The sequence below is a fragment of the Puma concolor genome, chromosome A3 (genome assembly GCF_028749965.1).
Source record: "Puma concolor isolate L17-30 chromosome A3, mPumCon1.1.hap2, whole genome shotgun sequence".
Lineage (NCBI taxonomy): Eukaryota > Metazoa > Chordata > Mammalia > Carnivora > Felidae > Puma > Puma concolor.
The window spans coordinates 102,309,609-102,324,241 of NC_141669.1; the positions used below are offsets into that span (position 1 = coordinate 102,309,609).

At 35.4% G+C, this 14,633-nt stretch overlaps 1 protein-coding gene across 12 annotated transcripts in view; it reads left to right on the forward strand.

Moving 5' to 3' along the window:
* Positions 1-14,633, forward strand: part of TASP1 (taspase 1) — a 320,757-nt gene that overhangs the window by 175,782 nt on the left and 130,342 nt on the right. The window contains exon 13 of one of the 12 annotated variants that reach the window (XM_086701675.1): positions 10,156-10,175. The exons of the other annotated variants lie outside the window; for them this stretch is intronic. Within the exon in view, the coding sequence (XP_086557801.1) occupies positions 10,156-10,158 (3 nt within the window). The 3' untranslated portion in view covers positions 10,159-10,175. Of the gene's footprint in view, positions 1-10,155; positions 10,176-14,633 lie in introns of those variants that run through there. 12 annotated transcript variants of the gene reach the window in all.

Genomic DNA, 14,633 nt, shown 5'->3' on the forward strand with positions numbered 1-14,633 from the left:
ACATTTTGGATACTAACCCTTTATTGGATATGTCATTTGTAAATATCTCCTCCCATTCTGTAGGTTGTCTTTCAGTTTTGTTGATTGTTTCCTTTGCTATGCAGACACCTTTTGTTCTGATGTAGTCCCAATAGTTTATTTTTGCTTTTGTTTCCCTTGCCTCAGGAGACATATCTAGAAAAAAGTTCCTACAGCTAATGTCAGAGAGGGTATTGCCAGTGTTCTCCTCTAGGACTTTGATGGTTTCAGGACTCACACTTAGGTCTTTAGTCCGTTTTGAGTTTATTTTTGTGTTTGGTGTAAGAAAGTGGTCCTGTTTCTTTCTCTTGAATGTTACTGTCCAGTTTTTCCAGTACCATTTGTTGAAGAGAATGTCTTTTTCACATTGGGTATAGTTTCCTGCTTTGTAAAAGATTAATTGACCATATAGTTTTGGTTCCATTCCTGGGTTTTCTCTTCTGTTCCATTGATCTAAATGTCTGTTTTTGTCCCAGTCCCATACTGTTTTGATTACTACATCATTGTAATATAACTTAATATCCAGAATTGTGATGCCTTTACTTTTCTTTTTCAAGATTGCTTTCGCTATTCAGGGTCTTTTGTAGTTCCATACAAATTTTAGAATTGTGTTCTAGTTCTATGAAACATGCTCTTGGTATTTGATAGGGATTGCATTAAATCTGTAGATTGCTTTGGGTAATATAGACATTTTAATGATATGTGTTCTTTAAGTCTATGAGCATGGAATGTCTTTTCATTCCTTTGTATCATCTTTAATTTCTTTCATCATCTTTCATCAGTGTTTTATAGTTTTCAGAGAATAGGTCTTTCACCTCCTTGGTTAGATTTATTCCTGAGTGTCTTATTATTTTTGATATAGTTGTAAATGGGATTGTTTTCTTAATTTCTTTCTGTTGCTTCATTATTGGTGCACAGAAATGCAACAGATTTCTGCACATTAATTCTATATCCAGTGACTTTACCGAATTCTTTTATTAGTTCTAGAAGTTCTTTGATAGAGTCATTGGGTTTTCTATATATAGTATCATGCTCTCTGCAAATAGTGAAAGTTTTACTTCTTCCTTACCAATTTGGACACCTTTAATTCTTTCCTCTTGTCTGGTTGCTGTGGCTAGGAGTTCCAGTACGACGTTGAATAAAAGTGGTGAAAATGGCCATCTTTGTCTTGTTCCTTATCTTACATGGAAACTTTCAGTTTTTGACCATTGAGTAAGATGTTAGCTGTGGGTTTCTCATATATGGTTTTTATAATGTTGAGGTATATTCCCTCTAATCCTACTTTGTTGAGGGTTTCTTTTTTTTAATCATGAATGGATGTGGTACTTTGTGAAAAGCATTTTCTGAGTCTGTTGAAATGATCATATGGTTATTATCGTTTTTCTTATTGATGTAATGTATCACATTGGTTGATTTGCAAATATTGAACCACTTTTGCATTCCAGGAATAAATGCCACTTGATCGTGGTGAATGATTCTTTTGATGTATTGTTGCATTTGGCTGGTATTTTGTAGAGGATTTTTATATCTATGTTCATCAATGATATTGGCCTGCAGTTCTATTTTTTAGTGGTGTTTTGATCTGGTTTTGGTATCAGGGTAATTCTGGCCTCATGGAATGAATGTAAATTTTCCTTCCTTTTCTATTTTTTGGAATATTTTAGGAAGAATGGTATTAACTCTTCTTTCTATGTTTGGTGGAGTTCGCCTGTGAAGCCATCTGGTCCTGGACTTAGAGTTTTTGGGAATTTTTTGATTACTGATTCAGTTTCTTTGGTGATTATTGGTCTGTTCAAATTTTCGATTTCTTCCTCATTCAGTTTTGGTAGTTTATATGTTCCTAAGAATTTTTTTTTTTTTTTAATTTTTTTTTTTTCAAAGTTTATTTATTTTTGGGACAGAGAGAGACAGAGCATGAACGGGGGAGGGGCAGAGAGAGAGGGAGACACAGAATCGGAAACAGGCTCCAGGCTCTGAGCCATCAGCCCAGAGCCTGACGCGGGGCTCGAACTCACGGACCGCGAGATCGTGACCTGGTTGAAGTCGGACGCTTAACCGACTGCGCCACCCAGGCGCCCCTGTTCCTAAGAATTTATTGGTTTCTTCTACATTGTCCAATTTGTTGATATATAGTTTTCCTAATATTCTCTTACAACTGTTTTAATTTCTGTGGTGTTGGTTGTTATTTCTCCTCTCTCATTTGTGATTTTATTTATTTGGGCCATTTCTCTTTTCTTCCTGGTAAGTTTGGCTAGAGGTTTATTCATCTTATCAAAAAAACAGCTCTTTTTTTTTTTTTTAATAATTTATTGTCAAGTTAGCTAACATACAGTGTGTACAGTATAGTCTTGACTTCAGGAGTAGATTCCCATGATTCGTTGCTTACATACAACACCCAGTGCTCATCCCAATAAGTGCCCTCCTCAATGCCCATCTCCCATTTTCCCTTTACCCCAGCCCCCCACCCCCACAACCCTAAGTTTGTTCTCTGTATTTAAGAGTCTTTTATGGTTTGCCTCCTGCTTGTAACTTATTTTCCTTCCCTTCCCCTATGGTCTTCTGTTAAGTTTCTCAAATTCCACATATGAGTGAAAACATGGTATCTTTTTCCTGACTGACTTATTTCACTTAGCATAATACATTTCATTGATTTGTTCTATTATTTTAGTTTTTTATAGAATTTTTTTCTGCTCTAATCTTTATTATTTCCTTCCTTCTGCTCCTTTAAGGTTTTGTTTGTTCTTATTTTCTGGCTCCTTTACTTGTAAGGTTAGGTTGTCAATCAGATTTTTCTTGCTTTTTGAGGTGGGCCTGAATTGCTATAAACTTCCCTCTTAGAACTGCTTTTGTTGCATACAAATGTTTTGGAATCCTGTGTTTTCATTTTCATTTGTTTCCATATACTTAGTTAAATTTCCTGTTTGACTCTTTCATCATTCAGTAGCATATTATTTAACCTCCCATATATCTGCGGTCTTTCCAGATTTTTTCTTGTGGTTGACCTCTAGTTTCATAAATGTTGTGGTCAGAAGAGATGCATGATATGACTTCAGTCTTCTTAAATTTATTGAGGATTGTTTTGCTAGTATCTGATCTATTCTGCAGAATATTCCATGTGCACTGAAGACAGTGTGTATTCTGCTGTATTAGGATGCAATGTTCTGAATATATCTGCTAAATCCATCTGATTTTGTGTGTCATTCAAAGCTATTGTTTCCTTGTTTATTTTCTGTTTAGATGATTTGTCCATTGATGTAAGTGGGGTGTGAAAGTCCCCTACTATTTTTGTATTATTATCGATTAGTTCTTTTATATTTGTTACTGTTTTATGTATTTGGTGCATAAATATTTACAATTGTTATATCTTCTTGTTGGATTGCCCCCTTTAGTATTATATAGTGTCCTTCTATGTCTCTTATAATAGTCTTTGTTTGAAAGTCTATTTTGTCCCTTATAAATAACAATATAAATATATTGCTAGTCCAGCTTTTTTTTCACATTCATTTTCATAATTGATGTTTCTCCATCTCCTTACTTTCAATCTGCAGGTGGCTTTAGGTCTAAAATGAGTCTCTTGTAAGCAGCATATAGACGGGTCTTGTTTTTATTCATTGTGTCATGCTATGTCTTTTGATTGGTGCATTTAGCCCATTTACATTCAAAGTAACTATTGATAGATATGTATTTACCGTCATTTTATTATTTGTTTTGTGTTTCTAAAGATTTTCTCTGATTCTTTCTTGTCTTTCTGTCTTTCATGACTTGCTGATTTTCTTTACTGATATCTTTGGATTTATTTCTCTTTATTCTTGCATATTTATTGGTGATTTTTGATATATGGTTACCATTAGGTTTGTATATATCTTCTGCATATAATAGTCTGTGTTAAGTTAGTTATTTTTTAAGGTTTTTTTTAGTTAAGTTAGTTATTTTTTAAGAACCCATTTTTTACTTCTCTTGTTTTAGTTATGTGTTTTTATATTACCTTGACTGATTTTTTACAGAAATACTCATTTTTACTGCTTTTGTGTTTCCTACCTCTATACTGTCTCTTTTGGTCTCTCCTTTCCACTTAAAGAGTCCCCTTTAATATTTCTTTCAGGGTTGGGTTAGTGACTGAACTCCTTTAGTGTTGTTTGTCTGGGAAACTCTCTATCTCTCCTTTTATTCTGAATGATAGCATTGACAGTATTCTTGGCTGTAGATTTTCATGTTCAGCACTGAATATGTCATGCCACTCCCTTCTGGCTTGGAAAGTTTCTGCTGAAAAATCTCCTGCTATACCCTTATGGGTTTTCCCTTGTAAGTTACTATTTTCTTTTCTTTTTTGTTTATTTTTCTTTTTTTTTTAATTTTTTTAAATTTTAATTTTTTTTTTATTTTTCCAAATTTTTATTTAAATTCCATCTGGCCAATACACAGTGTAACATTAGTTTCAGGTAAAGAATTTAGTGTTTCATCACTTACATACAACACACAATGCTCATCAGAACAAGTTCTCTCCTTAATACCTATCACCTATTTAACTGATCCCACCAACCTACTTCCCTGCCAGCAATCATTAGTTTGTTCTCTACAGTTAAGAGTCCATTTCTTGGTTTCCCTCTCTCTTTTTTTATTCCTCCATGTTCATTTGTTTTGTTTCTTAAATCCCACATATGTGCAAGATCACATGGTATTTATTTTTGTCTGGATTATTTCTCTCAATATAGTACTCTCTAGCTCCATCCACATTGCTGCAAATGGAAAGAATACACTCTTTTTTATGTATGAGTTATATTCCATTGTATATATTTATATATACCATATTTGCTTGATCCACTCATTAGTCGATGGACATTTGGACTCTTTCCATAATTTGGCTCTTGTTGATTATTCTGCTATAACATTGTGGTGCATGTATCCCTTTGAATCAGTATTTTTGTGTCATTTGAGTGAATACCTAGTAGTGAAATTGCTGGATTGTAGGGTAGTTTTATTTTTAACTTTTTGAAGAACCTCCATACTGTTCTGCAGAGTGGCTGCACCAGTTTACATTCCTACCAACAGTGTAGAGGGTTCTCCTTTCTCTACATTCTCACTGACACCTATTATTTCCTGTGTTGTTAATTTTAGCCTTTCTAACTGGTGTGAGCTGATATCTCATTGTAGTTTTGATTTGTATTTCCCTGATGCTAAGAGATGTTGAGCATCTTTTTCATGTCAGTTGCATATTTGGATGGCTTCTTTGGAAAAATATCTATTCATGTCTTCTGCTTATTTTTAAACTGGATTATGTGTGTGTGTATGTGTGTTGAGCTTTATAAGTTATTTCTATATTTTGAATACTAACCCTTTATCAGATATGTCATTTACAAATATCTTCTCTGATTCCATAGGTTGCCTTTTAGTTGTGAATATTTTCTTCATTGTGCAGAAGCTTTTTATTTTGATGTAGTCCCAATAGTATTTCCCTTTCTTCAGGAGACATATCAAGTAAGAAATTGCTACAGCTGGTATCAAGGAGGTTACTGCCTGTGTTCTCCTCTAGGATTTTTATGATTTCAGGTCTCACATTATGTGTTTAATCCATTTTGAATTTCTTTTCGTGTATGGTGTCAGAACATGGTCCAGTTTAATTCTTTTATGTGTTGTTGTCCAGTTTTTCCACATCATTTGTTGAAGAGACTTTTTATCATTGGATATTCTTTCCTGCTTTGTCAAAGATTAATTGACCATATAGTTGTGGTTCCATTTCTGGGTTTTCTATTGTGTTCCATTGATCTTTGTGCCAGTACAATATTGTTTGATCACTACAGCTTTGTAATGTAACTTGATGTTTGGAATTGTGATGCTACAGCTTTGCTTTTGTTTTTCAAGGTTCCTATGGCTACTCGGGATCTTTGTGGTTCCACACAGATTTTATGATTGTTCTATTTCTGTGAAAAATAATATTAGTATAGGGCTTACATGGAATGTGTAGATTGTTTTGGGTAATACAGATATTATTTGTTCTTAAAATCCTGGAGCATGGATTATTTTTCCATTTTTTTATGTCAACTTCAATTTCCTTCATCGGTGTTTTATAGTTTTCAGAGTACAGAATTTTTACCTCTTCGGTTAGGTTTATTCCTAGGTATCTTATGAGTTGGTGCATTTGTAAATGGGATTGATCCCTTGATTTCTGTTTCTGCTGTTTCATTATCAGTGTATAGAAATGCAGCAGAGTTCTGTTCATTGATTTGGTGTCCTGCAACTTAACTGAGTTCATGGATCTGTTCTAGCAATTTTTTGGGGGGAATCTTTTGGGGTGTGTATATATATATATGTACGTACGTACATATATACATGTATATATGTATATATATGTATATATATGTATGTACGTACATATATATGTGTATATATATATGTACGTATGTATATATATGTATGTATGTATATATATATGTATGTACGTACATACATATATATATATATATATATATATATAGTCATCTGAAATTTAAGTTGCTGTCTTCTTTTGTCTTAGTGACTGAAAAATTTTTCTCTTTGTCCTATATTTTGCCTTTAATTACAATATTTCTTGGTCTGAATCTGCTTTTGTTGATTTTGGTGAGAGTTCTTTATGCTTTCTCTATATGAATATCTGTTTCCTTCCCCAGATTAAGAAAGTTTTCAGCTATTATTTCTTTAAATAAATTTTTCTTCGCCCTTTTCTCTTTCTTCTTCTGAGACTCCTGTAATAGGAATGTTATTAACATTTGGTGGAGTCACTGAGTTCCTGAAGTCTACTCTTATTTTGCATAATTCCTTTTTCTTTCTTTTTTTTTTTTCAGCTTGAATACTTTCCATTACTCTGTCTTCCAGGTCACTAATTCATTCCCTGCTTCTTCCATCCTGTTATTCATTCCATCAAGTGTATTTCTTTATTTTTTTAAAAAAATTTTTAAATGTTTTATTTATTTTGAGAGACAGAGAGAGAGAGAGAGAGAGAGAGAGAGAGACAGAAAGACAGAGTATGAGCGGGGGGAGGGGCAGAGAGAGAAGGAGACACAGAATCTGAAGCAGGCTCCAGGCTCTGAGCTGTCAGCACAGATCCCGATGCAGGGCTCAAATTCATGAACTGAAGGATTATGGCCTGAGCTGAAGCTGGATGCTGAACTGACTGAGCCACCCAGGAGCCCCCATCAAGTGTATTTCTCATTTTGTTTGTTACACCCTTTTCCTTACTGTGTTATTCCTTATGTTTGTGTTAAGGGTCTCACTCATGTCTTCCACTCTTTTGTCAAGTCCAGTGAGTATCTTTATGATTATTACTTTAAATTCTCTATCAGGCATGTTATATATATCTGTTTTGCTTAGATCTCTGGCTTGCTGTGGCCTTGTTCTGTTCTTTTATTTGGGATAGTTTTTGTGTTGTTGTTGTTGTTGTTGTTGTTTTGTCTTCTCATTTTGTCTTATGTCTCTGTGCCTGTTTCTCTGTATTGGGAAAGTTAGGTATGTCTCCTATTCTTAAGGTTAATGACCTTATGAAGAAGAGTTCCTGAAGTGCCCTGCCATGTGGTATCTCCTGTTTTCCAGGGCCTGTTGCTTTCAGGAGTGTCTCTAGTGTGTGTTATGTATGCTCTCTTGTTTTGTCTTGGCCACTTTATCCTTCAGCCAGTGGTCTGCGGAGACTCTCTTTTCTGCTGTGGGCAGTGTTTCATCCCTGGTCTGAATGTGGCATGCTTTTACTAGGTGTGTTCTGGTTTGAAATGAGACCTGTCACTGCTGTCACCAGAATGAAGGCCCTGAAAAATTCCCCTGTTGGGAAATTTGGTGTTGGCAGGGGTTTGGACTAGTTTTCTGGGGTAGGGTGTCTGCCCTGCTAGGACTGAGGCAAGCATGACTAAGTGGGGAGGTTCCACTGGTGCCTGGGTGTGTGGGGCTTTGTGTAAGCAAGTTAGGTAGCAAATGTTGGTGCTGCATTGCTTCCCACAGGTGGCCCTGTACTTATGCCGAGGGACACAGGAGGGAAATGGCACCTGCTAATTCCTTTGTTTCTGGGGGGTCTCTCTGTGAATGCTGTCTCTCTTGGACACTCTGTGAGATGAACAAATAGCCTCCCCATGTCCATCAACAGATTACTGCATGACAGTGAAAATGAGTGCATTACAGCTATACACTGAAGTATAGATGAACCTTAAAATCATAATACTAACAAAATGCAGTTTGCAGATGGCTGCAGTGAGTATGCCACCATTAATAGGACTTTGCAAAACCAAACACTATTTAATTACAAATCCACATACTGTAAAACTATACAGGAGATGAGCAAGTTATTGACAAGTAGTTCAGGGTAATTTCCCTTGGGAGGGAGGACTGGGGGAGTCTCAATAGTATTAAGAGTGTTAGATTTTTCTATTTGTTGAGTAGATTAATGCATATTGTTCTTTTAATATGCCTTGTAAATTTTGTTATATTGTTCCTTTTATAATTAAAGCTCTTAAATATGACAAAGTAGGAAGGGCAAAGGAGTTCAAAAGAAGCAGATAAGAGATGTCATATCTGGTAGACTGAGGAAAGTGTCATGAGTGAGTCGTTTTTAGGAGGGAAAATCTTGGACTTGTTTAGTGAATAGCAAATAGTCTGATTTAAAAGTGTACAGAATATATTAAAGACAGTGTTGTAATTACAAGTGAAAAACAAAGCAACAATTGGATTTACTGTAGTGTTGACCACATAAGGCTTTTGTAATAAAGTGCAATACTAGCATGTTGGATAGATTGGAGGAAGAAGGCCCTGGAAGTGAAGGCCATTGCAATTATAGAAGCAGAATTTTATTGGATAGAGAGGAGAGTCAGGTATCAGAGACTCTCCACGAGAGAATCCCTGGGGCTTAATGGCTGATTGACTATGATAGTTGCAGTAAAAAAGGAATTGTAACTAGAGTGACTTGAAATTACATGTCAGTAAGAGATTATGAGAATGTCATTTATCGAGCATTGGACATGTGGAGAAAATGGTGTTGAGTTTGACCATGTTAGCACAGAGGTATTTATAAGCAAGATAGTCAATTGGATATATGGGCCTGAGCTTGAAAGGGAAGTTGAGACTTTAGAATTGAGTGGAAAGTTGAGACTTTATGGTATCTTCCATGGAATGTATGATGCAGCTGAGGAGGCCAGATCTGCTTGCATGTCATTTCCTCAGAGAGGTTGTTCCTAACCACTCTACATAAAATTCTTACACCTCTTCTTACCCTCCTACTTAGATTTATGTTCCTTCTTAGCACTTCTTTTTTTTTTTTTATGTTGTTTTTTTAAAATTTATTTTGAGACAGAGAGAGACAGAGCATGAGTAGGGGAGGGGCGGAGAGAGGGAGACATAGAATCTGAAGCAGGCTCCAGGCTCTGAGCTGTCAGCACAGAGACTGATGGCAGGGATTGAACTCACAGACTGTGAGATCATGACCTGAGCCGAAGTCAGATGCTTAACCAACTGAGCCATCCAGGCGCCCCTCTTCTTAGCACTTCTTGATTCTATACTTTTTTGTTTCTTATTGTGTATCTCCCTTTAGCAGGAATCAACTCAGTGAAGGCAGTGATTTTGACTTATTTTCCTCCCATTGTTCTATCCCCAGCTTCTTTTTTAAAAAAATGTTTATTTATTTTTAAGGGGGAGGGAGGGGCAAAGAGAGAGGGAGACAGAATCTGAAGTAGGCTCCAGGCTCTGAGACGTCGGCACAGGGCCTGACACAAGGGCTCAAAACTAGTGCACTGCGAGATCATGACCTGAGCTGAAGTCGGACAGTTAACCGACTGAGCCACCCAGGTGCCCCTGTTCTATCCCCAACTTCTAATAGAATATTTGTGGAATGAATGAATGAAAGAGTGAATGAATGAATGAATGAATGAATGAAGAGCCAAAGGTAAAAACCTCAGAGGATGCCTGCCTTTGCAATGGATGGAAGAGAATCCTGTGAAGGAGATAGGAAAGAGAGGGAGAATGGATATAGCTGAGAAAGATACTGGTTTGGAAGACAGAGGCAGAAGAAAATTTTTTGACATAGCCAAGGGATATCTATGTGTTTAGAGATGTAAATGAATATCAAGAAAAAGCTTTTTGGTTTAGGCATTAGGAGGATGTAAGTCAACTTCTCACCTTGTATCATAGTGACAAAAGGAGAACACTGAGCAGCTGGGAAGGAAAGAGACCTAGAAATGGTGAAGAAGTTCTTGAGCCAAGTTCTTTGGTGACAGGTGAGGTGGGTTTAGAGTTTGGTAGATGACTGGCATCCACAGCTTTGCATAGTACATAAAGTTATTGAAGATTAATACTTTGCTTTTCATCTTTTTCTTCCTTAATTGGAATGTGTCTCAGGGAATGTCACAAAGTTGCAAAATAAATTCTATTTTTCTTCCTGTGTAACAAAAGATACATATGTAGAATCCCAGAATATTTTTAAATGTGTAGAAGTTTTATAAATCAGAATAAATTTAAGTGAGAGGATGGAATGGAAATAAAAGGGAAAAAGAATAATAGCAATTAACTATGAAGATAGCAATTATTTATTTATTTATTTATTTATTTATTTATTTATTTATTTATTTTTAAGTTTTTAAACAGTCATTTTAGAAATTTAGGTGGTTTTCTAAGGGTCTTCAAGAATGCTGTTTGGGAAGCTAATGGCAAAATTGAGCTTTTTCCTTGTCTTTTTCTGAGGAGTTGCTGTGGTGAGCTCTGAAATACTTCTCAGAGTGGTCTCCTTTTTTTGTTTATTTTTAACATAAGTTTAAAAAATACTTATGTGTCTTATTTAAAACAAGATGCAGAAACATTGTACAGAAAGGCTAGGAGATCCCACAATAGGAAGAGTGATTATAGATAATATTCAGGAGAATTGTGAAAGTAGTAAAAATTTGAGGCATTTTTTTTTTTTTCCTTTGGCTGGAAAGGATGGTGGAAAATCACATTTATTGACTTGGATAATCATTTTGGAAATAAATAGTTTATTTTCTTACTAAATTGAGTAACACCCAAGTTTGTTTTTTTCAGTGCATATTGAATGTAAGAAACAGAAGCATCCCAATTTCAAAAGAAACCCAGAAGTTCCCTTCTGTGGCATGGCTGATGCATTATTCTTAAAGGAGAATCTTGAAATAAAACTAGGCAGCCTCAATCAGTTTTCTTTTCTTCCTCTCCTCTTACAAATAAGAAAAAAAACACACAAAAAACAAAAACAAAAGCCTTGTTATTGTATTAAATTACTAACAGAGTTGATCAGCAGCAGACTAATAATATGGACTTATCAGAATAAGTGGAAATGGGTAGCTACCACCAGAAGTCTAACTTTGTAGGGCTTGGGGCATTCCCAGCTAATGTTGGTTTTCTCCCTGTGGCCTAGGTTTCCTGTTTATACAAGAGCTCTAGCCTCCTCCTACAGCCTGGAAATCCCAAATATTTTGGATGGTTGGAGCTTTTAAAATAGCAAAGGATGATTTGTCCATAGCAGGTGTGTTCTTACTCACACAGACCTTTGGGAAAACAAAGAAAAGACCATTTAAATTAGCTATGGAATTTTGGTACCTGGTAATAATTTGGTAATATTATTTGGATAGAAGGCAAATAATAAGTACAGTATGAAAAATGAAAAACAGCAACAACACCTTTGTAAACATGTTACATTAAAAAGAACAGTAGTTTTGTTGCTGGTCTATTTGATTCAAACGTGGCCAGATGTAAGGGACTGTGGACTTGATTTTAGAAGTTGGTACCATCACGTAATTTGAATTTTATGCTAAAAGATGTTTATGAAATATTAGGATGTAATTAAAACCACACAAGGAATTTGTTTCATCCCATGCAGAAAAGAAATAAAGATCTTTGTTTCCATATTAGCAATTTTTTTTTTTTTCCTGAGGGTACTGATTAGGTGATCAGAAAGCTTTTTTGTCTTTTCCTTTAGTTTGTGAGCATGTGGACAAAACCACTAATATTAGTTATAGTAAACTCCCAGCACATAATTATAATGTTGCAAGAAGGAAAGGAAAATTAAATCATATGAAGCTGAAGGCTGAGTTGTACAATATATTGACTGGTTCATTTGAACAGACCTTATATTACATTTGATGGATGTGGGTAAATAAATAAATCCATATATTGTATGCTCATAATAAATTTTAGAATTGTTTTTGTGGTTGTAAAGTTGCTTTCCCACATTGTAGCCTAATGTTCTTTGTCATCAGATATTTGAGTGTAAGTATGATTTTTGAATCTGTGAAAACCACGTATTCATGAAGGAAGAATAGGGTGTGTGTAAACAACATTATTCAGAACCTTTTATGAATGTGGTAGAACCCAGTTCATTCATTAGCATTAATCGTGGGAAGCTTATTTTGAGTGCTTCTCACATAGTCCCTCTGAGGCTCAATGACACTGATGATTTTCTGCTATGGTACCTTGCTTCTGGCTTGATTTTCAGTTTCAAATTGGGTAAGCTCAGAGTATTTTCTTTATTTGATTTAAGTAGCAGATTTATATTCATTTTAAACATTTAAATCAAGTAGTTTCTTATTTGTATTTTTGACTTGGAATTCTGTAATTGTATTTTTGGGGTAAACTTTGAGTGTGTTTGCTGTAAGTGTGTGTGTATGTGTGTGTGTTTGCATTTCCATATTTTTTTAGGTCAAAATAATCCTGCCTGTTTTTCTTCCCTACTTTCCTTTCCTTCCTGTAAAATATGATATTCTCAAGAGCTTCTCACTGTATTCTGTAATTATTTAGATACAAAAATGCAAAACAATTGACTGTTTTATAAATATAGAAACCTGTATTTAAAGAATCCAACCCGGGGCGCCTGGGTGGTGCAGTCGGTTAAGCGTCCGACTTCAGCCAGGTCACGATCTCACGGTCCGTGAGTTTGAGCCCCGCGTCGGGCTCTGGGCTGACGGCTCGGAGCCTGGAGCCTGTTTCCGATTCTGTGTCTCCCTCTCTCTCTGCCCCTCCCCCGTTCATGCTGTGTCTCTCTCTGTCCCAAAAATAAATAAAAACGTTGAAAAAAAAAAAAATTTAAATCCAACCCAAACACCACCTGACTGATAGCCAGTAGAAATGATATAAGTAAAAATGAACTCCCTTTGGATAAATAATTTTGAAAACACAGCACTTTAAACAAAAACATTTGGGAATGATTAGCCTTTGATATACTTTTAGAGACAATTAGAGAAATTTTAACAGATTAAGTAATAATTAATAGTTATTCATAAAAATTGCCAATTAGTAGTATAAGAATTATTAATATCTTAGACATGAAAAAATTCTGAAGGTAAGAGAGTGTCTTTATTTTTAGGGGGTCTCTTCCCAGTATTTAGAATGAAAGCTTATAGTGTTTGCAACTTACATGGAAATGGCTCAGGAAAAAAATATTTTTATGTGTATTACTTTGCACTGTAGACTAATGATGACACTCAAGGGTAATTGACTTCCTTTGTAGAAAAGCTTATGATGAAAGTAACAACTCTTTGGGACTTAAGTTATAACAAAACTTTACCAGTTAACAAAGTGAAGGGAACAGAACTGCTTTACAGATCCTGAGAAATTAATTACAATTATAACATAGTTCATTAAACAAATGAAAACTTGTATTTAAGGAAAAATATACAGAAAATAACTATGTGTGTTTTGGATGTGCATTTATTTGGCAGGACAATTACATTTAATAAGAAGGCACATAAATATGAATATATGATGCGCACATTAATTTTTTTATTTTTTGGATTTATGAAAAGCTCTCAATATTGTCACATATGAAAATATTCTGAAAGCAGGCAATAAAGAACATAAACTGTCAGGGGTCACATTTCATCATCTCTACATGCCAACTTTTGGAGTACTTGTGGCACACACTGTGGGCTGGTTAGAATGTCTAGTAGTCATTCTAACTTATTTCACCCTTGCATGCCTCTATTACACAGACTGTAAAAGCTAAATATTTATGTTTTAAGACTCCTTTTCAGAAATAGGCATACAATATTGGGTCAGGCTAATGAGATGCAAGTGAGAGTCCACTTGATGTTTTCTGGGACAGTCTTTTGTTTTCTTGATAAAAAGGGCTGATACTACCTCTTTTATCTTCTTCCTGTCCTGAATATGGATGTGATGCCTGGAGTAAGAGCAACCATCTTGTTTCCATAAGGAAACGGACAAGACTCACAGAAATCATGGCCTTGACACTGTAGATGTGCTGCCACAAATGCAAAAGTCACTTTCCTCTAGACTGCATGTTAGGTGGGAAAAGTAAACTCCAATTTGTTTAAGTCACAGTCGGATTGGTCTTCTCTTAGGTGTTGCAAAAAACACTCATAAATGGTTCTGTGTATATCCCCAGTATTTATGAAATGGAAAGTGTATTAAAGATCTGGCTACTCATTTATTTTCAAACTTTATTGTGTTTGTATGTGTGTGTGTGTTTGTGCGTGTATATACCAGCATATACACACACATACTTACATAAATGGGGGCATGCTCTTGTTTGAATCCCAATCGGTCACTTCCATCCACTGTTTTTGTTAGCAGAAACATGCATTTGCCCAAATATTAGGTAACCATGTGCTTTGTGGTCCCCACCATGAAGGTAATAGGGAAGAACGGGA